Genomic DNA, 26873 nt, shown 5'->3' on the forward strand with positions numbered 1-26873 from the left:
CTGCAAAACAGATATCTGGTCTAGTGTTGACCAAATACATCAAGGAACCAATCAGCTGCCTGTACAATGTGGGATCCACCAACTCGGAATCCGAAGCATGAAGCTTCTTCCAGTTGGTGATCATCGGTGTCGACATGGGTCTACAATCCTCCATGTGGAATCTGCTAAGGATGTCCACAATATACTTCCCCTGCCCCAGGAAGAAATGCCCCTCCTCCTGCCACACCTCCAAACCCAAAAAGTAATGCATCAAGCCGATGTCCTTCATCTCAAACTCCGCCGCAAGATCTCTCTTGCAGTGCTCTATGAGTCTCTCTGCACCTGTAATGATCAAGTCATCCACATACAGCACCAGAATGAGAGGCTCCTCACCAATCACAATAAAGTAAAGGTTCGGATCTGCCTCACTCTTTGTGAAACCCATCCCCTGCAAGTATGCATCTATCCTGGAGTACCAAGCTCTGGGAGCTTGCTTCAGGCCATAAAGGGCCTTCTTCAATCTGCACACATGGGACTCCTTCCCATGCACCTCAAAGCCCTGTGGCTGCTCAATGTACACCTCCTCCTGTATGAAGCCATTGAGAAATGCGGTCTTCACATCCATCTGGTGGATCTTCCAACCCATCTCTGCTGCTATCGATATAATGGAGCGGATCGAAGTATATCGAGCCACGGGAGCGAAGGTCTCCTCATAATCAACTCCCTCTACCTGGGAGAACCCTCTAGCCACAAACCTCGCTTTGAATTTCTCAATGCTGCCATCTGCAGCATGCTTTACCTTGTAAAGCCATCTGGAAGTAACCACGGATTTGCCCTCAGGCCTCGGCACCACCTCCCAAACATCATTCTTCATGATAGAAGAATACTCCTCCTGCATGGCCTCTCTCCAGACCTGCTGGCTAGCTGCCTCCTCATAGCTAGAAGGCTCAGAGTCAAGGATGCTGGTAACCATCGCCATATAACTACAAAACCTCTCAGGTGGTCTACTCTCTCTGACCGGCCTCTTCGGCTCAGCAACAGATGTGGCATCTCTCAAGGTGTCCTGAAGCCACTTGGGCTTCCTCTTCCCTGAGCGCACTTCTTCCACCGGAGAATGAAACTCCTCCTCATCATCATCAGTAGCCTGAACTCCTGACTGTCTGTCTGCTGTCCTCCTGCCTGCACCTGAACCTGTAGAAGCTGAGGTACCGTGTGAACTGTCCATCAGTGGACTCCCTAGTGAACTGCTCTGCATGCTGCCCGGAGCACCACCCCTCTGGCTCGATGAGCCACTGCTCACTGACGGACCTGACATCCTCATAGATGTACCTCCGGATCCTCCTGATCCCTGCCCACTGGATCCCTGCGACTGACTCAACTGCTGCTGAGGGTCTGGCTGATCCAGATACTCTAACTCCCGTGACCTCCTAAAGGCCCTGTCCTCCTCGAACTTCACATCCCGTCTGACAACAACTCTCCTCTGTGCAGGAATGTAAATCCGAAAGGCCTTTGAGGTCTCACTGTAGCCCACAAAGATACCCTTCTCTGCGGTGGGCTCTAGTTTGGTCCTCTTCTCCTTGGGTATATAGGAGTATGTAATGCATCCAAAGATATGAAGATGACCAAGATCAGGCTTCTTCCCAGAGAAAGCCTCCTCCGGAGTCATGTGCCCCAAGGCACGATGCGGACTCCTGTTCTGCAAGTAAACAGCTGTGTTGCAGGCCTCTGCCCACAAGAACAATGGCAACCCCTGATCATGTAACATAGCTTTGGCAGCCTCTATGATGGATCTGTTCTTCCTCTCCGCAACCCCGTTCTGCTGGGGGTTGTAAGGAACAGTGAACTCCCTCCTAATGCCTGCCTCCGCACAATAGTCAACAAACTCTCCAAGGGTGTACTCTCCTCCATTGTCCGACCTCAAGGACTTGATCTTTCGGCCTGTCTGTGTCTCCACAAGAGCTCTGAACTCCTGAAACCGCTTGAAGACCTCACTCTTGGTCTTCAAGAAATAAATCCAGGTCCTCCTGGAGTGATCATCAATGAATAAAACATAGTACTCATACCCACTCAAGGAAACATGAGACATCCGACCGCTCACATCGGAATGAATCAAATCAAGTATCCCCGTCGCTCTGCTGTCACTGCTGGGAAAAGGGGATTTGGCAAATTTGCCCATCGCACAACCTCTGCAAGTATCAAAGTGATCAGTACTGAAATCTGGCACACCTGTAGTGATCTCCCGCAATGTCCTCAAGGCTCCATGATACATATGTCCCATCCTGCGGTGCCAAATCTCACACAGCTCAGAACTGCTAGCTCTGCTGTCGGTACTACTGCTCAATGCCAAAAGGGGCTGAAATGCAAACTTGTACACCTTTGCATGGCGTACACCTATCACTCTAGCTGAATCAGTTGGAGTGTCCCTGGGATACATCAACACCTGTCCTCCCTGAACAGTACGTCATATCCTCTGTCCTCCAAAGCTGAGACGGATATGAGGTTCTTCCTCATCCCTGGCACATAAAGAACCTCTGACACCTTCAAGGGAGGTTTGGACTCCCTCTGAAATGTCACTGTCCCCACCCCGACTGCTCTAACAACTCTGTCATCACCGAGTACTACCTCAATATCAGTGCCACTCTCTGAAAGCTCTGAGAAGTACTCACGGACTCCTGTCATGTGACGTGAAGCCCCACTGTCCACATACCAAATACCTGTAGATGCTCCGCTAATCGAGGGAAAAGCATGCTCCCTCTGAACCTGTGTGGCAGGTGATCCTGCACTAGAGGACTCACATGTAGTGAACGCAAACTCCCGGTCAAAACGACCTGCAAAGTCCTCAATCTCAGCTGAAGCTGCCACGTCCTGGTTCTTTCCCTTCTTCTTCTTCTTCTCCGGACACACAACTGCATAGTGTCCCATCTTTTGACAATTCCAACACTTCACCTTGGAATAGTCCTTCTGTGTGTTCCCCGGTTTACCTTTACCTTTGCCTTTGCCCCCACCACTGCTTGTGGAAGCCTGCTTCTTCCCTTTGCCTTTCTTGCCTCCTGCCACCAGTGCTACATCCTCATCCTGCTCAACTGGCTTGGCTGCCCCAAGCTGTCCTTTCCTGATCTCTGTCTGAATGCAATCATCCCAAAACCTCTCCCATGTGGGAAGGGTCTCACGTGCACAAACCCCATCAGCAAAGTTCAACCATGAACGGGGGAGGCCATTCACTGCAATACGCACCAACTCAGTGGATGGAATGGCCTCTCCAATCGCTGCCAACTCATCTCTCACATTGGTAATCTTTGTGAGATATCCAGCTGCACTATCATTACCCATCTTAATGTTCTTCAGCTTCTCCTTCAGGACCATCTTCCGGTTCTCATTGGTACTCTGGTAGAGATTGGACAATGCTGTCCACATCTCATGGGCATTGCTCTTTCCTCTCACATGAGGAATGCAATGGTCTTTGATTCCGTCTAGAATCAGCCTCTTACCCTTATTGTTCTTCTTTTTATACTCAGCCAACTGAGTAACATCAGTGGGCACAACAACAGGGTTCTGTGCGGTATGCACCATGATATCCCAGACTTCTGCCTCCTCAAAGATACTCTGCATTCTCTCCTTCCAAACGCTGTAATTTATATGCCCATCCAGCCTATCCTCCACCCTCAATCCCAATGACATCCTGCTGTCCTAAAACTGAAAAATAGCACTGCTGTAGTAAAGATAAAACTGCTGTTTATGAAAAAATCAGCTTGCTGGAATTTTCTGAGTGAAAAATCAGCAACTGTAATTTTTCCTTTTGCTGTCCCAAACTGCACTTCAGCACTCAAGCTCTGATACCATGTAAAAATTTCTGTTTTCCCACCCCGGTTTTCAGTTTCTCCTTATTTCTCCCATGTAGTTAAATGCCCATTCCCATAACCATACATTTAACAGACTGAAAAAAATAAATATTGCTGAAAACACAAATTCTGGAAATTTTTCAGAATGCTGGAAATTGCAGAATTAAAAATCAGCAATAAAAAACAGCCATTAAAACACTGATATTTTTGGTCAACTTGACCCTGGAAAAACCCCCTACAACTCTTGGGGAAAACCAGTTTGAGAGCTCTTCTTTATTTCTGAAAATTGTCTTTTTACAGTGAGAATTATTCAGCAAAAAATCAGCAAGCAAATTTACAACTTATCTCCTTTCCCGTGCCTCACAGCAATCTGGAAATTACAGCAAACAGGACAGCAATAAATGCTGTACGACCTCCGTTTTGTGTGCAGAAAAATCAGCAAACTGCTCCTCGATTTTTGTGCAAAAATCTGCCTTTCACTATGTGCTGAATCAGCTGTACAAATCTGCTCAACTGCTGCCTTGGAATGTGTGCCAAACTGCTGTCTCCTTTTCCTCCCTGCTCAGAAATCTCTCTTGCTCTCTTGCTCTCCTTCTCCCAATCTGCTCATGAAAGAATGAATGACCTTTTCCTCCTTTTCCTCCTTTAATATAACTCCAAGTGACTTTTGGGTGATCCAAGTGACTTTTGGGTGATCTCTAAATCCAATGGCTGAAATAGATTTAGATCAATGGTTGAGATTAAATGCTCATTTAAATCTCACTTTCTATTTTTTAATTCACCCCACTTTAATAAAGACCCACTTAGTCATTTATTTCCAAAGTCACTTTTCCTTTCTAATTTTTCATTGACTTTATAAAAGTCACTTTAAAATTAGACTTAATAACTTTATCACTTAAAGTCACTTTTAAATTAGATTTAACTTTATAAAATTATAAAGTCACTTTAGGAGAAAAATTAAATTCTTTTGGACACTTTTCCCTAGGCCAAAGATCAAAGCCTAAGGGAACCACCTGTCCTCCGGTACCAAATTTCAACATGTGAGGATTCTGAGACTTGGATTTTGTTCCTCTCATTCTAAAGATCACTTCTGACATAATGCATGTACCAAACTGTCTAATGTTGATCTTGTTCTGCCACCTGGACCCTTGTATGACCTGTTTGATGACCTATAACTTGCCACTGCTTTTATTGTTTGTAATTCTTTTATGTGGCATGCAACCCTCTCATCAAGATGAACAAATTGAGACCAAGTTGACTTTTTGACTATTGCAACTACTTGCATTGGGAAACATGAATTGCCTTTGGAAATAATCTCTCTCATCTGTTGGGAATATGTGGGAAATGTTTCCTTATCCTCTGGCTAGTGAAGGGGGAAAGGGCATCCCGGTTATAGAAACTAATTTCAAGTGCCTATTTAAGTCAAGAGAAAATATAGTTGTATTCCCGCGATGTGTATTTTCCTCTTAATGAACTATACCCTTTACGGCGTTTCTATATAATATAAGAGCCAATCATAGCCGATAGCCGCCGGTAGTCGATCCCAGGTTTCAATGCCCAAGAGTTTATGCAATCGCGATGCCGGTACTCGAATCAGATGTAGATGTCGCTAGTTGATCTCAGGATGCAATGCCTTCTTTTCTGTTTGGGAACCGATGGAGCTTTACAATTGAGGTGCCACAACGAACGATATGCAACAATGAGGTTGGTTAGTTAGGGGCCGTTTGTGAGTCATTCCGGAATGTCGTGGGCGTTATTACGTTGTGAGCACGTAGTGAGTTAGCTTACACTATGAGCCATAGCCCATATCACATAGCTGCAGTGTTATATATACGTAGATATAACGGATACTTATCAATTGAAATTCTTCAAATACCATGCTATAGTACAGGCGCCTGGGCGCGTTAGGGGAAGCAGCAGACTCATCATAAATCAAATTGATCAATCACTCCCATCTGGAGACCTAAAGTGTAATTTCAGCTATATTAACTAGGCCATTTCCGGACTTTTCCCTCGTGGCAGGATGTTGTCATTGAGGCTCGACCAAGCAGAGATCCCGTATTAGGGTGTCAGGAGTCCTCCCGTAGTCCGTTCAAATACTATACCGGCATATAGAAGTTGAACTAGGTCCATAAGAGCATAGGTAGGTTCCAATGTCAAGGAGATCAACCAGCGAGGTTAGCCGCCAAGGCAATAAAGTTTAGTTGTCACATATTGACAAAACCTCTCCCTAGCGGTCGAGCCTGCTTGCGCATCCTCTTCATTTACTTAAAGGTCCGGAGGGCTTGCGCTTCTGAGGGCAAGGAGAAATTCTGATGCAAAGGTTCCAAAGGCTGAGTGTCAGGAGGGTCAGTAGTAGGTAGCATAGGTTAAGTTATAGTGTCAGGAAGGTCCAAAGGAGTTTCAAGATCCCACCAAGGTCCCGGAGGGGCTTGCGCTTCCTAGTGCAAGGAAGAAGGTCTAGTAGTTTGAAGTTACCAAGGGTGAGGTCATATGCTGTAGGGCGTAGGTTGTTCCAAAGGCTATTCCCACCCACCCAAAGACATAGTTTTCAAAGGTAGTTTTCAAGGTATATGATTCTGAGGTTCCCAGGACTATTCCGAGTCAGTATGTGGGTGAATTCTTCTTCTTCGCCACACCTCCTAGGACCTTACACTCCATGCAGCCTACGAACGAACCTTACCTTCCCCTTTACCTCCGCTTTCTGTTCAATCCGCTACTGCCAACATCTTACGAGGGGGGGCATTACAACTGCTGAACCTTCTGCCAATCAAAGTTTACCTCCCAATAGAAAGTCCCCCTAAGTGACAGAATAATTAGCTCTCTTATCACCGAGAGGTCGCTAAGCCAATTGTTTTGTATTATAACGTATATAATGCAACCTTAAAAACTGACCTGCCAAGAAAGGCGTTACCGACCAAGCACTGACCCATCTTCCAGCAGAGGCATTGATTGATTGGCATTGATTCACTTGATAACTTCTTCCGAGAAAAGTGATCCCACAACTGACCCATCTTACAAAAGAGGCGTTCCAACCACTGACCCATCTCACGGCCCAATACGAGGACGCATTACGTGCAAGCCGCATTATACCCAGTACGCATTCAGTACGCCCAGGACACGTCACCAAAGGACCACTACGCGTAACAAAGGAGGAGGAGGATTACGCCCTGGACACGTATTGTCGAAGAAGGAAAGACAAGTAAGTGGATCAAATTTGATTGATACTCCGGCGGGACTAAGATGCCGGGGTAGAGAGGTCTTCGAAATGAGTGGGCCTACGAACGGACGAATCCATACTCAACCAATAATGTGTGTGAGGTGCGGGGTCACCAACGAAGAGTGATTTATTCAATTGATGCCACACATAGTTGGAGCTGGGGCGGTTCAACAGACAGACAACAGCCAACATGTTTCAGGGGTGGGGCGGTACAACGGAAGTGAATGATTGATTGATTGAGACTGATTAGTCTTATGATGAGGCTGGCTGGAAGGTGCGGACAGAGGATAAACTTCTTAGTCTTATGAGAGAGGCGCACCGGCAGTGATTTGATTCGATGAAAAAAAGAGTTTTCATCAAACTATTCCTATCTTACAACTCGAATGGATCACCTGAACTTGCGGTAACCCGATCGACAAAGGAGGGGCAGATCAAATAACCCCACCATCCTCAACATCACCTCCAACCAACGATAGGGAGCACATCCCGGCTGATAACCCTACCCGCCCATAGGTTATCCCGCCACCCACCGGCCGGGATGGTGCCTTGAAACTGGGAAACTGACAATCAATACAATACCATACAAGGGGAGCTTAATAGTGCAGTTCACTAGAAAGCCTCGTAGGATAGGAACCGTACCTACCATAAGCTGACTCATCAGGCACAGACACAGAAACAGAATCATCACTCCAAGCCCACAACACGCGAAATCCGGAAGCCGGAAGCCCCACCACGAGCCCTCACGACCCCGCTCACTACACGCGCGAAACCCCGCACGAAAAGCAAGCACGACAAACCGCACGAATCGCAAAGCACGACAAACCGCCAATAGGAGAGTAGTTCCACGAGCAAATACAGTTCATTTCTAAAGCCATTTATAAGGCCTATAAAGGGTGGATCAGAGGATGAAAAGCGCCTTCTTATATAGGTCACATCTTTGCATAATCTATCCAATCCCTTCATCTTGAGCCTTGAGACAGAAGCCTGGAACCTTGAACCATAAGCCTTAAACCCTGAGCCTTGAGACTTCAGCCTAATGAAGAAGCTCCTCAATCCTTCAGCCTTCAGCTAACCGACCCATCAAGAGGAAAGGAAGGTGGTGGGCATGGTGGTAGGGTGGGCAAGGTGGTAGGGTGGGCATTCGTAAACTCAGAGACTTAGGTAGGGTGAGTAGATAGGTAGGTAGGAGGTAAAGAACCCACTCCTTTTCGTTTCGTTCATTCTTCTCGTTAGCAGGCTTGGTCTTATTCTGGGAAGAAGAAGAAATTTTGTTACCATTTTCAATGTCCAAAACAGCCAGCCCTGCCATGCCTTTCACGCTCGCTGCTCTGTAAGCAGAACGAGCCCTTCCCTCTCTCGTCGGAGAATGACTGGTCCTATCGTGGCGTGGTTACTTATTGGAATTCAAGCGCTCTCTTTAGAGTAGTGCCTTCTTTTGGATAGGGAGGCCCACCGGCATTCGTAGTTTATCTAGAGATCTCCACTGCCCAGCTTATGATCAGTTATTAGCCAGGCGGGCTCTAAAGGTATTGATTCAATACCGAGAGAGCCGAGCTGCCTCGTGATAGCAACACATCTCTGCGTGTTTTGCTATTAATTCTACCACCCACAGTTCTGAATTATAGTGCTGGGAAGAGGGGCTGGCTTTACAATAATTGGCACTAAAACGCGCGTCTTGCCCCCAAGAGATCATGGGCAATCTGGCCTACACGTAGCTCCGTTTTCAAAAGGTATAACCTAACCTGCTTGAATATCGGAATCCCAACTACTAACTCAATAGACAATAGGAGGTGTACCTTATCTACTGAAGTAGTGCCGTTAGCGGCCTATAGATATCTGAATGACCTTATCTCCTTCCTTATAGAAGGGAGGGAACGGTTACTCCTTACCGACCGACCGAATAGGCAGGCAGACCGGATTTCAAGGCTAAGAGAGGGAGACTAAAGCTTGGCGGTAGGTCTTGGCGGTAGCAGGCAACCCTACAGCATTCCGCGGTAGCCCTACAGCGGTTATGAAGCCCGGCAAGATAGAGATAACGTCAGGCAAGAGAGATATTTAGGCAGCCCTACAGCAAGAGAGGACGTTATGAAACCCTACAGATAGGTGGTTAGTCAGCCCTACAGCTACCAGTAAAGGTGAAAATCACACCAAGCCTAGGGTCTGTTCTTAGCTAGGGTAATAAAAGCGGTAGGATCTACTGCAAGAGAGGACGTTATGAAACCCCACAGCGGTTAGTAAACCCCAAAGAGCAAGAGAAGTAGTAAGCCCTACTGCGATTAGTAAAGCGCTAGAGAAAGGCTGTTGATAAGACAGAACAACCCAATCAGTTAGCTAGAAAAGAGTACTGGGTAATACCTAATAGTGAGAAAGAAAGGCTATTGGCAAGACCTAAAGCATTGAGTTAAACCGCTATAAGACAGGCTGTAGAGAGAGAAAAGCCATTGCCGTTAGGCCGGCAAGAGAGGTTTAGAGATGCTATGGGAGACTTAGAGTTATAGACGGTAAGAGAAGCTTAGAGATAACGTCTCTCGGGATCTCAAAAGGACCCTTGCTAAACCCCAACCATTGTATCCTGAAGGGTGGGGCCTTGCCTTAATGCAGAGAAGAGGGAAGCTCCAGTCTTTCTTTGTTACGATCGAACACGTTTCTTGTAGGGGTAGAACTTACTTCTCTTGAATAGCTGCGGCTACGTACGAATAGGGCGATTCCTCATCCCCCAGTTCGGAAATAGGGGGAATTGGAAAGCTGGAAGAGATTCTTTCGGTGATCGAGGCCGGTCGATCCCGTCTAATTGACTTGATCGGGATAATGTTTCTCCTATGCCGCTCTCTCCCCACCAGTTTCGCTCGTATACAGAAAGATTACCCCGGCAGGTATTGTTCTTCCGTACTCAGACGCGGCGCTGCGCTAACCATGGATAGTAAGACCAGCGGTTGACCCAACCAGGGGCAGGCCTGATATCTATCATACTAGCCCTTAGTAATGGTAGGCCAACGCAAAAGAAAGGCATGGGATCGATTCGTCTTGATACCGTATTATTGCAAAAAAGGCGGGACGAGTTCTTGTTCATAATGGAGAGCAATAGCACTTTTTAAGAGACTAATAGTTACCTATTATTATTAAGGTTGATAGCTCTAAAGGTCCAGGAGTTAAGCTTGATATCGAGCTTGGAGAGAAGGTCTTCCCAAGAGATATTTATTTATGCATTTTGGATCAGGGGAGCCCTAAGCAAATCAAGTCTTTTTCTAAGCAACCAAACTCTCTAAAAAGAAACTAATCGCTTTTATGAAACCAGAAAATGCAAGTTGTTAACACGTATGTAACATATGCACCTATAAATAACAAAACCCCTTTTCTACAGAATCATTTGGGAAGATACGACGAGTTCTTTTGGAACAAAGTTGCTACAAACCTCCCTCATTCTAATAGTAGGGGGAAAACCCCATTACAGAAACACAACCTTTAAACCAAGCCATCTACGACCGTCTTAGAACACTTTACCATGCAGAAAGAGGATAAAGGAGCTGGATCAACAAACAAGAATGCCAGAGAAGAGTTAGGACACTCTTCAACTGATCGTAGTAGTCACCCAAGAGCCTCATGAAGGCGGAGGGTACCATTACCATATAGCGGTGAAATGCACGCATCCAGACACAACTTCATTAATAAGATCAGAGCAGCGTGGGGCCCTACTATTATGAATTCCGTGGCTGGAGAGCGGGAAGAGGACCTAGTAGTAAGCCCCGGTCCTACCCACCCGCACCTAGTGGGACCTAGTGGAACTCACGATTCACCATATTTGAATATGGATCAATAAGTACTTCCTGCTACATCTACTGATTGATGCATCTAGCGAGCAGCTGGATTCATTCTTAGGTCTAAAGATAGATTGATTGGTTGGCTTGCTCCCGATAGAAAGGTTTTCGTTTTAGATCGCCTAATCAGGTCACTAATTAGGGATTGGGAGAAGGAGTCATCCCCTTGCTGGTATAGTTAGTGCTCCTATCTGGAACATACATATTTTTCACCTCTCCTCCTATTATCGAGCGGGCGAGCAAAGGATAAATCCTCATTTCATTGGCTAGTGGAAAGGGTATTGACGACTGGATGGCCCTCCGGTGCCTTCCTCCATCTACGGCAGGCGATAGATAGCGTAGCGTAGTTAGTACTGCTGATTTTACCATTTTCATTGAAACCTTTCTTTTGAAAATCTGTATTTCAAAAATATCTTATTTCCTTTGCCTATGTTTCGTGAGGTTTGTCCATTGGTCTATATCGTCGCCCATGTTCCGTTTCATCGGATCTCATGATTCATTCATTAGTAGGAGGAGGCCTCCTTTTCTTATCTTTCTCTAAGGAAAAAGAAATATGGGCGAAGCTGCCAACGGTGAAGAGCATGCGTAGGAAAGAGGTGTTCGGACCGGGGAGAAAGGGGAATTTGTCGGGGAGACACGGGAATTTGTCTACCAAGTTTGTTCAGTGGTCTATATTTGTGTGGTCCGTCCCAATGACAGCATTCCCACTATTATTATCACTTTTGGGGATGGAAGCACTCAGCCACTTACGTATGTTTTAATGGGGTGGGTGGTGGAACCGGAATTGTCAATGGTGGAACTGGACATCAGAAGGAGCATTAGCCATTTTGGTTGGTACATCGTTGTTTTGTCCGCTAGGTGGCATACAAATCCATTCACGGATCTATATGCTCTGATTGGAAAGCGTGAGACCGCTCAACTAAACGACTTAGTGGGACCGCCTCTGCAAGAAGATATTCGCCGAAGCCTCTGGCGGATATTCCTGGAGCATCTTACCAGGAGATATGGATTCATTCAAGAAGACCCAAGCGGTCTTCCAGGAACATGCCGGCAGGGCACGCCGACCCTTGGCGACCTTTAGGGGGAAGAAACGAGTGAAGAAGGGAAAAAATAAGAAAGAAAGCCGGATGAAAAGGCTGCTTCCCCTTGTAACAGTTTCAGCCTCAACCAACTTACGACCGTGATTTGTGCCCAGTTTCTTCCTTATAGATGTTACCACGAAATGGGCATTATCTAGGGTGAGGTAACGAACTCTCGACCATAAGGTCCGGAGGCGCTCGACCATAGGACCTTTAGGTGCTCGACCATAAGGACCTTTAGGTGCTCGACTGTTAAGGAGAGGGAGAGGGAGAGGATGCGGAGGCAGGCTCGACTGATAAGGCCGCCATCACCGGCAGGGGCTCGACTGATAAGGCCGCCATCGATTTATCGCTAATAGGACCTTTAGGTGCTCGACCAAAAGCCCCCCCACCCAATAAGTAAATTGAGGGAAAGATGTGAAAACCTCCCACAACCGTATGCTCTTTTTCCCGGAATCCACGAGAGATTCTTTTTCATAATAGGGGCCGCTGCTTTACATAACTTCCATGTTGAGGATCCTTTCTCTTCCGGCAGAGGCTGATCTAAGCATCTGAGTCTAGAACCCTGCAAACCCTAGCCTCTACAGCACAGGCAGTGAAATTCCTACATAACTTGGAATATTAGGAATTGAAACATTCTGTCAGTACAGTAATACTCAGGCTTCGACCATTGCGGGGGACCTATCCAAAAATCATCCTTGCGTGATGCTGATTACGTTGGTCTAGCTCCTCGGTAATCCTCTAGGTGGACCCATTTTTTAGGGATGTTGACCAAGTTGCGTCAAACAAGCACAGTGGAATACTATATTGCTTCTTTGGAGTGATTGGCAATACGCATAGAAGAGATGACTGGTGAGTTCTTCAAGGAGTTTTTTATACGTGGTATCAAGGAGGAGATCATAGCCCAAGTTTTGATGTCCCACCCCGCTACTTGGTTGGAGGCCTCTCAGCTCACAAAGAAGGCTTAGATGGTGGTAACAACCTAGAACAAACGACCCAATTTTGTTCCACCCAACATAACGTCCTCGTTCCGTCCAACCGTTCGAGTAGCTCTCCCCCCGCCCCCATTCCTCATTCCCCATTTCTTTCACAACTACTGATCTCAAATAGGGGCAAGAGATAAGCCTTCGGTCCTTCTCTTCCACTTCACTTCGACTACCTTATCTCATGGCGCTTGCGCGCTTAGGGGGCCCTCCAATGAGTTGGGCAATAAGCCAAACACTATAGCCACTAAAAGCACTACTTACTATCTCAGATCACGACCAAGTCATAGATGCGAATGAGTGAGCATTAGCGAAGGCTGATCAAGTCATAGCTTCAAGTCAGAGTCCTGCTCGGAGATCAAGCTGATCTGGACCAAGAGCGACCAAGCTACCTACCTGCTCCCCCAAGCGTACCCGAGCGAGAAATACCCGGAGACGAATGAACAATGTGGGCTGCCGGGTGAAGGATATGGAGGGGCATTTCACATTCAATATTTCCGGAGCTGCTGCCTCCCGTCGACGAGGAGCGACAAGGTGAAAATCAATGGTTACTGCTTGTTTTCAGCATGGGAGCTTATTACCAAACAACTCTCTGGGAACAATGGAAAAAAGGATATCCCGACACAAAACCATAGGGGGCTGGGCGAGATCCAACGGTGAACAACTAGCCAAACCCGGCTGGAAGTCTGAGGACCTTTAGTACCCTACCCCCGAAAACACCCTAAGGCCAGCGACGACCTTGTATCAAGACCAAAACTAGGTAGAGCAAGCTTATTGATTAGAGCAGAGGAGTTTAAGCATTTCGTGCAAACTATAGTACAGGAGTCTTGAGGTGAGGGAGGTTGGGTTTCGCATGAGCCCTGAGATATCAGAGACGGGGCATCTATCCTAGTTCTTTTCATTGTCATTATCATTCCATCATCATCATTGTCGTCACTGTCACCGTAAGCCGATTGCATCAGTTTCATAGGCCTTGCATTTGACTCTGGTCATTGCACACCGTCCACTCAGCTGGACCCTTAGAACTCTTTTGGAGACACATCATCAGTGCACACTATCCACATCAGCCTTGCTCAGCAGGCATTTTCGCCTGGGTCACCCACTGAAATGAGGAACGAAGTTAGTTAGTTTGATGTCCTATAATACCGATCACATGCGGAGGAAGAGCAACCTTTATTGACTCACGTTTCAATGGTGAGGTGAGCGGAATGGTTCAACCCTTTCCCCTTATAAAGATAAAGCCATCAACCGGTTTAAGACTACCATGCATGAGAATTGTCTAAGAGATACTACACGATACCTAAGGTCAGCTACAAACTCAAAACCATGCAGTAAGACATGTGAACCTTGACATAGGCTAGACTGGCCCATACACCAATGATCACTCCTACAAAAGCAGGCTCCCTATAAAACCATGAGTCCTCAACTAAGCCCACCCAATGTTGCACGAAGCGGAGACTTTTTTTGGAAGCAAAGCATCAAAAGCCTCTATTATACATACATATTTTTTTGCATTTATATTAAAAAATCCAAAATACTAAAGTAGTTGTAGAAGATATGAAAACATGCATACTTGTACATAAATCAAGATAGATATGGCATCCATTGTACATCAATGATTAATTATTTGAGCATCAACCATCCAGATGATCAACCATATAGAATCTAGATTCCTATCCTCTTGTCTACCCTTTGCCTCTACTTTGATTCTCTAGGGATATTAGTCAACATTGCCCAATTTTGATCAAATGGCCTAATCCAAGCCTTATAATATGTAGAGAAAGCTTAACATCCCTGATCAATGATTTTGACTTGAGTGAAGGGTATATATTTGCTAAGGCCATAACAATGGACTACAACAATCAACTCCTCCAACACTGGGGTACATATAGGGCTTGGTGCTCTTGATTAAATGGCAATCACATACCCTCATACATGATATAATCTAATGAAATGCCACAAGCCCATTGATCCTGAAATCCCAAAAACTGTTAAGTTTGCTGACTTTTGAATGGGATATGAAATTCTATTTTCTCCATAGGAAGTATGATGATGTTGGAACCTGGAAACATTGAGCCCACCTAAGGCCCTCCAATCCTATACAGGACATGAAGAGCCAAATATGAACCCAAAGGGACTGGCCATGGTCCGACCAAACAAGTCTAGGACACCTAATACAGGGCGTCGCATGGTTGTTAGAAGGCTTTTAACTTGTGACGTTCGGCTTACAATGATGGTGACAAATGTTGCAATGATCTCTGTATATACCCCTGTTGACATACCATTGGTGGATAGTTATTTAAATACATCATGATGTTTTATCTAGGAGGACTTAACATGGAAAATAGGAGAGTCTAGATGTTTTTTGTAACACATTCGAGCCTGCAGTGGATCATGGAGACTTTACAGAGAAAGAACTATGTTGTTTGTACTCTCTTTTTTGAAATAAAAGAAAGCGTTTTTTTCTACTGAAAAAACTATACCTCTGTTGACATGACGGGTAACAGAGCCTAAATTTAAAACTCCTATCACATATAGGCGGCAAGGAAGAAAAAATAGAGTTGGAGTTGGAAGGATGAGATGGCAGTGAGCATAAAAAAGATGGTAATCAATCTCAGAAAATACCAAAAATGGTTTTATTAGACTCTTCAAGATGCAAAATCAAATCAAATACAACAAGGTGAGAAAAGAACAAGTTCAAAATCACCCCAATAGGTAAATCTTGCATTGATGAGTGAATTTGTGAATTCGTATGATCAAGTTTCTTTTAACAATGCAATAAAAAACAAAAATGGAGAGATGCAGTGCAAGTAGAATATGATATTTTAATGAAAAACAACACTTAGAAGTTAGTTGAATTACCTCCAAATAAGAAAATGATAGGGTGTAAAAGAATATATCAAATTAGGTTCAAATCATATGGTTCTATTGATAAATAAAAGCTAGGTTAGTTGCAAAAGGATATGCACTGTGTTGATGGTACCAGCTTGGTAAGGGTATTTTGTGTGGTTTGTAAGCCTGCTAGTTGAATCTCTATTTCCTTTTATGCAATGTACTAACTCCCGATTCACTCCCTCCCAGTTTTCTTTCCTACAGAAAGGATGAATTTATAGCAAGGGCATTAACTGTAGTGCCTTATAAGTTATATATAATATTCTTTTAAATTTAATATGTCACAAAGATAAGTTGGCTTTTTGCAGAAGCTGGGGAGTTCCAGATCCAGAGGTCCGGTGGATGCTTCATTTAAAGCCTGAGAATTGGATGGTTTAACCTCAATTATACCCTTGAAGTCAAATATAGACTCCATAAAACAGGCTTTACAGATGGTAGTTGTGTAATTTTCCAGAAACAGATACAATCATGTATTTTATGGGGTTGCAGGGTGGCCTGAACTTCCTGGAATTGGGTTGTAACAGAATATCTCTCTGTTCATTGTCCCCCTGCATTAGAAGGGGTAACTTTTGGAGATTAGTAAGTCAAGCAAGAAGAGACACATGGGATACTACTAAATTAACAGACATTTCCTTTTTTAGGCAAAGGCTCCGCCAAACCAGATTCAATGGAGAACATACACTGCTCCATTTGGGGACTGATTCCCTTCAAATCTGATTTAGCTATGCAATTTGCATCTAGAATTTACTTTCGCTGAAAATGTAGATTTTACAATGTGTCTTCTTTTATGCATTACTGAAGTATAAGATGCATTTGTTCACACCCAAAAAAAGGCTTATTTTAGTTTTGAGTTGGCATCTTTTCATCTCAGTACCATCCAATATGTTCTGTATTGGCATATAGGTCTCAGCATCAGTAAGTTACACTGCACCCATATCTATGAGCAGCTAACTGTATTGTATCACAAGTTCTGAACAGGCACGATGAAGAGAAAGTAGGTATAAAAGTTCCCACTTACACGAGGATTTGTGGTAGTAGGATAAATATGTCCAGCCCCACCAGATGCAAGTAAAGTTACCCTTGAAATGAAGCGGACCACCTGTGCAAAATGAAAATTGTAAACAATTAAATCGGATGTTTTACCATAGAACATCTTCCATTCCTGAATCCCGCTGGTTTTTTAAAATAAAATGCACTACTACACACTTAGAGCAGCATACAGAATTGAAAATATGTATCGAGAGAAGTTTAATGTAAGCTTCTTGAATTTGTTTTCTCTCATATGCCTTTCTTGCATCTTGTAGTGATGGAAAAGGAGCTTTACCTCATTAGTGTCAGTGTTCAATGTGTCCACACCATGACAGTAAATATTTGATCCATCCTGCAAAAATAATACATACAGAAATATGATACATAGCATCCAGCTCTTCTCCTTGAAGGTCAATTTGAAAGGTTGACTTAAATGTCTGATGAAGGCACACCACAAAAAAATTACAAACAGTACCTCAAACGTAAGCAAGTCTATGGCAAAGTGATGCTCAAACATGGTGATGTTGGGGTTATTAACAACAGCCTTCAACAGAGCTCGCTCAATCTCTCTTCCTGTCATATCTGCTGCATGAACAATACGGTGATGAGAATGCCCCCCCTCTCTAGCAAGATGTAAGCTACCATCTTCACCATGATCAAAGGATGCACCCATGGTGATCAACTCTTTAACTCTATCTGGGCCTTCTGTGCATACCACCTACATGGGGAAGTTAGTTTCACTTAGACATTCTGTTCTGGACTTAGAAGTCATCTTTAGAATCTTAGATGCTTTCAACCACAAACAACATACATCACAACATTCACAGTAGTGGTCTTTTTCATGTACACCCTTTTCACATCACTATATCCAGTAAGGGATGGAGTGAAGGATGACTTTCTTTGCTGAATGTAAATGACGTACTGTCAGAGAAGATCTTAATGAATAGGTATTTGACAATCTCTATTGATTTATTCATTTGCAATAGGTATATATTCGGCAGAAGACTGTTGGCAGATATTCTGATGCATACTATATTTGACAACCTGTTGTGTTATTGAGATGCAATATGAATGTAATAGGAAGAAAATTATCTTCACAGATTTAACAAACATTTAAATCAAGTTTTAGTGTTGCCATAGGCATGCCATGCCTGCAGTTTAATTTCTCAAATAAAAGATTAAAAAAATGTTACTTTCATAATTTTAATAATAGCACTACATGGGTTTTAAAAGTGCTTTCCCAAATTTTCTCTTCAAGGAGAATTTCTACCATAGAAATGTTTATATTTTTTAAAAGAGAGGGAAACTTCCTGTCACTTTCCATCTCGCTAACAATTAATCTATATATTTCACCTTACGTAGACACCCTATACATCAGAAAATAAGTTATTAAGCTAAAAGTGTCATAACTTTTCAGGTTTTCCACAATAATTCCCGTCAAGGCTCCAGTTTGAGTTGCTGCATACAATAACTCAATTATGTCCTTCCACTCAGGTAGCTCAAGTCACAAAAATTAGTGTCTTGCTTAAATCTGGCTGGTGCAAACGGGTCTTCAATGATAAAGTGTGTAACAGTCTTTTCCAATAGGAATTACTTTAGTCACTTATTCGATAAAGTACACGTTCATAAACACTACATAATTATTCTGTCATAAATCACAATTAGCTTAAGTCACTTTTCATTAGTCTTAATAGTGCAATGTGAAGAATCAGTTTAGAATCGAAGGGTTAACTTAAATTGTATTCTCATTTAATGTATTGTTTCAAAAAGTTATGAGGATTATTTGAATGCCCTCTTCCACTGCTGGTGCACCTTGTTTTCTGTTATGGTCATTTCTGGGAGAGAATTTAGGATTTATGGTCATTTAAAGGCAATGTTGCAGTAATCGTTATCGGGATATTAATGGTGAGGGGAAAGAATCGTAAAAATCGGGAAAAAAATCATAAAATACAAAAATATTCATTTTTTTCAATTTTTTTAATATCTAAAGCATCTACAACATAAAATAAATACATTGACACATAAATATGATAAAAGAACTGATATATAAGATGTGTAATATCATTTCTAGTGCTACATCACACATAACAGTGAATCATGTCTTGAATAGTAAGTCCTGACACCTTAGTCCCAACTCAGCCTCAAAATATCAACAAAAATATAATAATATATCTCATATCATGAGTAATAATGTCATATGAACTAAATAACTAAAGTCTAATACCACTGATTTCCTCTGCCCCTCTAGATGTAGATGCTGGTGGAGTTGGCAGTGGACTCTGCTGTGCTCTAGAAGCTGAAGAACTAGGAGCTACAAGAGGTAGACCACGTCCTCTACTGGTGATAGGGGTAGCTTGGGTAGGCTGTGTCACCTCCTCCTGCTGTTGCTCCTCCTCCTCATCAAAGAAAAAAAATAAAATCGAAAAAAAATATATATATATATATTTATTTATTTTCTTTTCTCCAAGATTTTTTCCCAAAAAATTGCGATTTTTTCAAGTTATCGCAATTTGTTGTGAAAAAAAAAAATTAGCGCAAAAATCGGGCAATAATATCGCCAAACTCAAAAAATCGCGATTTTCCGATTTTATCGCAATAATATTGCAATTTTCGCAACACTAATTTAAAGTGTTGCAGAATGAAGGAACATCACAATTTGCAAGGTGCAAGTGCAACATTTGTGCACCTCTCAAGGTTCTGATACAGCATATTGAGAAAAAAAAATCTGAAACCCCTGTGCACATTTCCCAAGAGGCACATTTTTCAAGGTGCATATATGGTCCATACCAACCATATAGAACAAAATTTATGGTATCCATCTGTATAGTGGGGATAGATGTACAAAACACTCCATACTAGTGTTACCAATATTTTGATAATATTGCAAATAACACAAGTTTTTAAAAGGCCTTGATATTATCTCCTTAAAAAGTCACATTAGTTTCTTCTCACTGATATTATCGTAATATTTTCCAATATTATCACAAGTCAATGGAAAATATCACCTTGTTCTTGTTGATGACACTCTAAGACCTGATCCTTGGTTTTCTTAAGCTCATTTTGAAAAACAAAGGCCAAGCATTGCCAAGAGAGGAATTTGTCACCATCCTTCATAAAACTAAGGGGAATCCAATGTTTTCATCGTAATTAGAAAGGCTATTGTGGGTTGGGGATTGATTTCAATCTACCATTTCCATATTCCCAAGTACGCATGACAATTTATGGTTGCATTTTGTTTGTTTTTCAAGATTTAGTATAGGGTTTTTTGAGCTAGCAGAAGACATTTCACTTCCAGCCAGCTTCCACCTCAAGCCCAACACATTTAGAAAATCAAAGATAGGGGATTGAAAGGATATGAGTTTGTTGCCATTTTTCATCGAGCCAATGAAGGGAAATCCAATGTTCTCATTATCAATAACAAAAGTATTGTGGAGTGGGGATTAATTTCAATCTAGTATTTCCACATTCGCAGGTATGTATAAATACTTATGCATGCATTTTATTTGTTTTTCAGAGATTTAGTATAGGGATTTTCAAGCTAGCCATAGATATTTCACTTCCACTTGGCTTCCAACTCAACCTCAACACCTTCCACCTCATGCACATCACCTTCAACTTCAACACTAGCACCTGATGCTTCTAAAGAAAGAGTTGTGAAACTTTCTTGTAAAAGGGGTAGAAGGAATTAGCGAGTCCACATCAAAACCACCCTCTGAGAAAGAATATACAAGAAGTGTGCTCCCAAAAATTCAAAGCACATTCCGAGGATCCCTGAGACGCTTCCTACCACTATGGGGAGCTTGATTCTCCTTGAGACACTCCCAGAGGAGGGAGGGCACTCGCTTGATGCTCTCTATGGTGCCTAAGACACTACCGTGACATTTGGACAAAAATACCATTTAAAAAAAAATATTGAGGTGGACCCCGACGGGGAGGTTTAGGGTTTAGGTGAAGTAAAGAGGGAAATAAAAGACCTCCCCCTGACTCTTTTTCTCATTATTTTCATATTTGTGTGCTTAAGTTTAGAGTGGGCAGCTTGGTCTTCTTGCAAATCATTGAGGAAGGCAAATTTGTAAGAGTTTGGAGGAGAGAACAAAGGCTGTCATATAGTATTACAAATAGCTAGAGAGATAAGGAGGTTATACCAAAGCCCATTCTTTGTAGTCTTTTGTATATCCCTATGTTGTTTGTTTATGGATTTTTCCTCTTTTCCTACTCTTTCCCATTCCTTCTTCTCCCTCATTTTATTGTGGGTTGTTCATCTCTAGGACTGGAGAAAAATGATCTTCTTGTGATATATGGTTCCATCTTTTATTCTCATGGTCTTGGTAAGGAATAGGCATGAGAGGGAAGAAAAGGATTGTGGTCATACTTATTGTGACTCATCATATGAAGATGGGGAAGGGTTGGAAGGGGATGAAGATGGCCATGAAGCTGCCAATGAAGGGGAAGAAGATGGCCATGACAAAACTTGAGGCATGGAAAGGGGGTGGAACCACTAAATTTTTATGTAATCATGATTGTCATCAAGGAAAACCTTATACAAGTTCATATACCAATGTGAGGAGGCATATTTGTAGGGTATGGGAGAGGTGATGTGAATAAGGGGGCCATTGAGATCTCAATTTTCCATAAGGTATCAAAGGAAGAAAAACAAAAATGCATCAAGATGGAGGAAGTTGCACAAAGAATGAACAGTAAAAAAATAAAAGTTTCAACCTAATGCATCTTCTAGATTTGGTTCTCAATTGTACTTAGAATAATAAGGAGGACTACATTACCCAATGGATAAGGCACTTTTCAATTTTTCAAATTCAAAAGTCCAACAGGAAAAATCAGTCCCTCTCTCTCTATCTTCTTCTCTCTATGCAAATTCCGTACCCCCATGGGGGAGTTGTATAGAATGGCACTAGCATGATAAACTTATGTAATAGACTTAGATCTAGTGTTGTGAAAATCACGAGTTTTTCCCTGAACGATTAAATTGGCCGATTAAACCAACAATTTTTCATTTAGAAAAAATCGCAATTTTTTCTAAATTTTCCCAAATTTTTTATTATTTTATCCCAATTTTTTCTTTTTTCTAAACCCTCGCCGATTTAATCTCGATCGTGATTATCACAACATTTCTTAGACCCATGGGACCTAGTTAGTCAAAATGTCATTCTAGAGTGTTTTTTTTACTTAATTATTTTTGTTTTTTAGCGATCAATAATTAATTGAGTTACCTCCAAAGCTGGAGTGCAATCCTTGAGTGTCTAAGGTAAATGTATATTACCATGCTAGGCATTATCTTGATCTCGCGGAATTTCATTAGGTTTTAGAAGAAATTTTTAATAATTAAAATTTCCCGCATAATAGGAATTTTTACTTGATTTTTATGTAACAAAAAAAGCGGTACTAGAATGACTTGTATGGCATGTGAGTACTCAATTTTGATGCTCAGAGTACCAACGTTACCCTAGAACCCACTTTGTGGTGGAAAATATTATTTTTTCCACATAAAAAATCACTTTTGCTCATAAAAGCGAGAAAAAAACATAAAAAATCAGAAATTAAATAACTAGGAACATATTAAAAACATGTTTCCTGTCAACTCACTATCCCAATCAGTTAAGAGGGGTGACAAAGCACCAAAGAGTCAATTAAGTGATGATTTGGAGGCTGATTTAATGGCCCGAAAGGGAGGTCGAATTCCCTCTTTCATCGAGGCTGAGTTGGCACTTGGATTGCAAGCCAAGCTATCTTGGTGATGTCACGAGTTATGGGAGGCATGCGGCAACCTCACTTGCACACTTTTCTTGGACTTCACACTTGGCCATACGAGATTTCCCCCATCTATTATGCGCTGCTCGTTGAGGGAGATACACACTTCTCTGGGTGCCCACGCAACTACACTTGGAGAACTTGTATCCTTCTTTGGGATCTACATATGGCTGCCTTGGGATCTCCACCTTGCCATTTGTAAATCGTATTTCTTCTTCATATCTTCACCCATTCTCTTATAAATTAGGGCTTTTCTTCCATTGTTAACTAGTATTGAAACTTGAGAGTTTGGGGAAGTGTTGTTGTTTTGTAATTGTTCCATTTTCAATAATAAAAGAAGGATTTGCAGGCTCATGATCTTGTGAATGGTGTGGTTTGTTTGGTGCTTCATGAGTTAACCTTGTTGTTGTTTCATTTCATTGCTTTGAGTTTGTATCTTAGGTCTTAATAGGGGCAGTTGCACTCAATTTGTCAAAGTTCCAAGGAAGCGGAAGTGCCAATTTTTTTTAATAAGATCGAGTCATCTATCAACAATTTACATGCCATTGTAAACCCATTCTGCAAGTTATGTAATGTAAATGATCCTAGTATGACCTTGAGTATATGTAAAAGCCTAGGTAAGCCTATGATTTTGATGACGAATTTCATCCTAGGAGGTTTTTTAACCTCGCTGATTCCCTGTGTTTCTAAATAGGGCTAATCAAAGAGTTTTTTCCCTCCAACTTAAACCCCAAAGCTAGGGTAAAATTTATTGTCAAAGTCTCAGGTAGTGTTTTTTTTCAAGCCTGATGTAAAAGTGATTTGGGAGTAATTTAAGCTAGTTGGCTTAATTATTTTATTACAAATCAATTGGTTTACTAGATCATATTGTGTCACAAATGGGTTATGTGTTTTGAGGGTCTAAGCCAAATGTGTATTCCCCCTTTGAGGGTTGCAAATATAAAATCTTATGTATTAGAGGGTGGAATAACAATTAAATCCCCCATCTGTAAATTAATTATTCTTTCTGGCAAAATAAAATTAAATCCTAGGTTAGAAAATTAATTAATTAGAGTCAAAATTATATTGTGTTACGAAAAATAATTCTCCAAGTTGAAAAATTCGTGGGTCTTAAAGGAATCAATTTTTAAAGGTCCTCCACCAAGGGAGTATTGTATATTTCAAGAAAATTTGGATCATTGAACTTTGGTGGTTAAGTCAAAGTCAAAATTTTGAGGAAATTTGCTCAAAATAATTAATTTTGAGCTAATAAGAATAGAATTAAATTATAAAGTCGAAAATTCCTCAAAAATAAAAAATCAAGGGCCAAGATTAAAAGATCTTGAAGCGTTTATCAATGACCAAGATTATTTTGACAAAGATCAAAGAAACTAGCCGTTATTTTTCCACTTTGAGGATAAATCTATAAATTAGAGTCATTTGAGTCTCTAGCATCTTGATCTTTGGCTAGAAAATTGCTGTTGAAGCATCTTTGTAACTATTGTTCCACTGGAATAAAGATTTTGGGGTGTAATTCAAGGTGTTCTTGCTTATTGATTTGTGGTATGTGCTGACTATGGACATCTCTATGTTGTGCTGAATATTGGTAAGATTTGTTTTTTCATTAGATGGAGACAAAATCATACTATTGATAGTTTAGGGCTAATCTTAGGTGGTTTGATTCCCCATGTGATCTAACAGATTAATTTTTGAAATAAATACATAGTGCTTGTAGGTAGTTCAGTCCTTGGCCTCCAAGTTCACAAACTTGGCCAGGAATTGTTGTTGCTTGGACTCCAAATATTTGTATGATGGATTAAATCTTAGCTAAGGCTATAGTATACATTGGGGTTTCTAAAGTGTTTTTAGCCATTCATCAAAGGAAACAACTCCATAAAAAAATAATTTTCTCAAAATTTAAAATTTTTCCAAACCTTTGTATATTTGTAGATCTTGTAAATAATTTTTTCTAACTTGGGTTTCGGGGTTTTAAGTATTTTTGTATATATTTGGGGTATGGGTGTTGTATTTTCCGTTTTTGAGGGTTGTATCAAGGGATCAAGTTGAAGAAGAGCTAGATGTAGGCCTTTGAGGATAAGATCTAGTTTCTTGAAAAATTTTGTAGAGCTATTCACTACAGATTTTGCGAATTTTTTTTTCGAGACAAAAGTTTCGTGTTTTCAAGCCTCCCAGGCCCAGATCCACCCCTACTAGGGCCAGTGTCTCCCCTACATGGCCTGCGTCAGCCTCCATAGCCTCTGCGTCACATTTTTAGGGCCCTTTAGGCAGGTCGTAGTCTCAAGAGGCCTCAGCCTCCCTTTCCTAGCCTAGCGTTAGGGCTATCGGGTCTTAAAAGGCTTAGTCGTGGACCCTAGGGCACACGAATTCCTTCCTCTAGCCCTAACAACTGCGCTTTAGGCAAGCCGTCCTCTTTTTGGTCCTAATTTACCTCAGAAACCACAATGTCCAGCCTTAGGGCCTCCTCTTCCTCCAACGTTGCATCATTTTGGCCTTCTCTTGCCATTTCAGGCCCCGATCTATCATCCCAGCCCCCTTAGCCCTCAACATTGGCCTTCCTTGGCGTAGCGTTGGCTCTTCTTGGCCATTTTCTGCCCTAGTTTGCCCTAAACCCTAATTTGATATTTTGGGACTGATTCCTTAATGATTTTGCAGAATTTGAGCTCCAAAAGTTTGATTTTTAGGTAGCTTCTTCATCAAATTTTTTTGGGTCACTTGGGCAAGTGCATCTACAAGGCCTTAGGCCTAGGGTTTGACCTCTAAACCCTAGATTTATCTCTGTTTTATTGAACAGTTAGATCAATAATAATTAGGCCCTAAAATCATATGTTAAATGGTCAAAATTGTTCAAAATTGCTAAATATTGGTTTTCCTAGATTTTGGCCACTTGGGCACCTTAGATCTAACCTAGATCTAATTTTATGCTTGCTGGAATTTACTGCATAATTGAAGTTTTCAAATCTGATATTTCTGAAGCATACATTTAATAAGGGTCAAAAAACTTGAAATTTCAAGTTTCCAATGAGTTTTCTTATTTTAAGGCATTTTAGGCACTTTTCTTAGCCTCATTAGCTTGTTGATCTGTGGTTTATTTACTGCTGTAATAACTAGATCAGATCTGAAATATTGTTGAATACATCATCATAAAGTAAGCTAAACTCTTAGATTTACATTTGCTGGTCATTGGAAAGTTTTATGCTTCATGTGTTGGACAAATTCTATAATCTAGAGTGACTTTTCCACTGCTGTCACAACACTAATAAGTGCTGAAATTTTCTGAAGTGCTACTGCTGATTTGATTATTGAAGATCTAACATTTGTGTGTCTTGTTCTAAGTTTGCAAAATTTTCTGAATTTGGCACCTAAAGCACTCCTACACTTAAGCTCTAAAGATCTGATCTTGTGATTAGTATAAGTTGATCTAATACTTAACTGGCATCATTGTGTTTGGCATATAATTGAATCATTGATCTAAGCACTTGGCATCTAAATTTTTCATTGGTTATCTTAAAAGTGGTATTTGGTTTATCCTAAGTGGTATTGAACATTGTTGAAATATTGGCATTTTACATCTTGTGGATAATCATTACTAGATAAGTGCTTTAGTTTTCTTTGAACTGGTCAAGCATCTCGTAGATTAATCTCTTGTGAAGTTTTGCACTTGTATCTGTTAGCATTTATCTTGTTTAAGATTGTTATCTCAAAATTATTAAGTACTCTTACTTTAAGATAATTCATACTAAGTACTTAAGTAACATAAACAATCTTAACTCAAGATAAATTCACTCATCATCTTGCATAAGCATCCTAGATCTAGCTTGCATTAAAACTTAACTCCTAGCATAAGCTAGGTTGATAGAAATCTAGGGCAACCCTTTTCACCTAGCTTGAGGGGCTTGGCAACTCTTTGGTGGTTAACGCGGTGACCTTGCAGTCGTTAGAGCCATACTCTCTGCAACATTGGAGGCATCGGGTGATAGGAGCACAACAAAAGGTATTGTTAATCAGGCCCTAGCCTGCTTCCCACAACCTACCTTGGAGCCCAACTTCAAAATAGTTAAGGGTAGGTTATACCTAGATTAGGCATATAATTAAAATTAACCAAGATCACTGCACCTCACATAGGTCCTAAGACTTTCACATCATATAGGTTAGTTAATCATTAAAGCAATGGGTGTTCATCCGGTCACTTGGTTTTAATTTATCATAAGCATGAATTGTGACTCCATTAAGGCACTGGTCTCATACTTAAAATCTAATATAATCATTAATCT

General features: G+C 41.7%; 1 protein-coding gene across 4 annotated transcripts in view; it reads right to left on the reverse strand.

The window, feature by feature from the left end:
* Positions 1 to 26873, reverse strand: part of LOC149155814 (L-aspartate oxidase 2-a, chloroplastic-like) — a 142190-nt gene that overhangs the window by 32326 nt on the left and 82991 nt on the right. For all 4 annotated transcript variants that reach the window (XM_089446036.1, XM_089446034.1, XM_089446035.1 and 1 more), the window contains exons 6-8: positions 17312 to 17554; positions 17132 to 17188; positions 16826 to 16906 (exon numbers count right to left, since the gene is read on the reverse strand). In XM_089446036.1, the coding sequence (XP_089302162.1) occupies positions 16826 to 16906; positions 17132 to 17188; positions 17312 to 17554 (381 nt within the window). The remainder of the gene's footprint in view (positions 1 to 16825; positions 16907 to 17131; positions 17189 to 17311; positions 17555 to 26873) is intronic.

This window comes from Pinus tabuliformis, chromosome 9, assembly GCF_031772625.1.
Source record: "Pinus tabuliformis cultivar Carrire ecotype Pingquan chromosome 9, CPIR1, whole genome shotgun sequence".
NCBI classification, from domain to species: Eukaryota; Viridiplantae; Streptophyta; class Pinopsida; order Pinales; family Pinaceae; genus Pinus; species Pinus tabuliformis.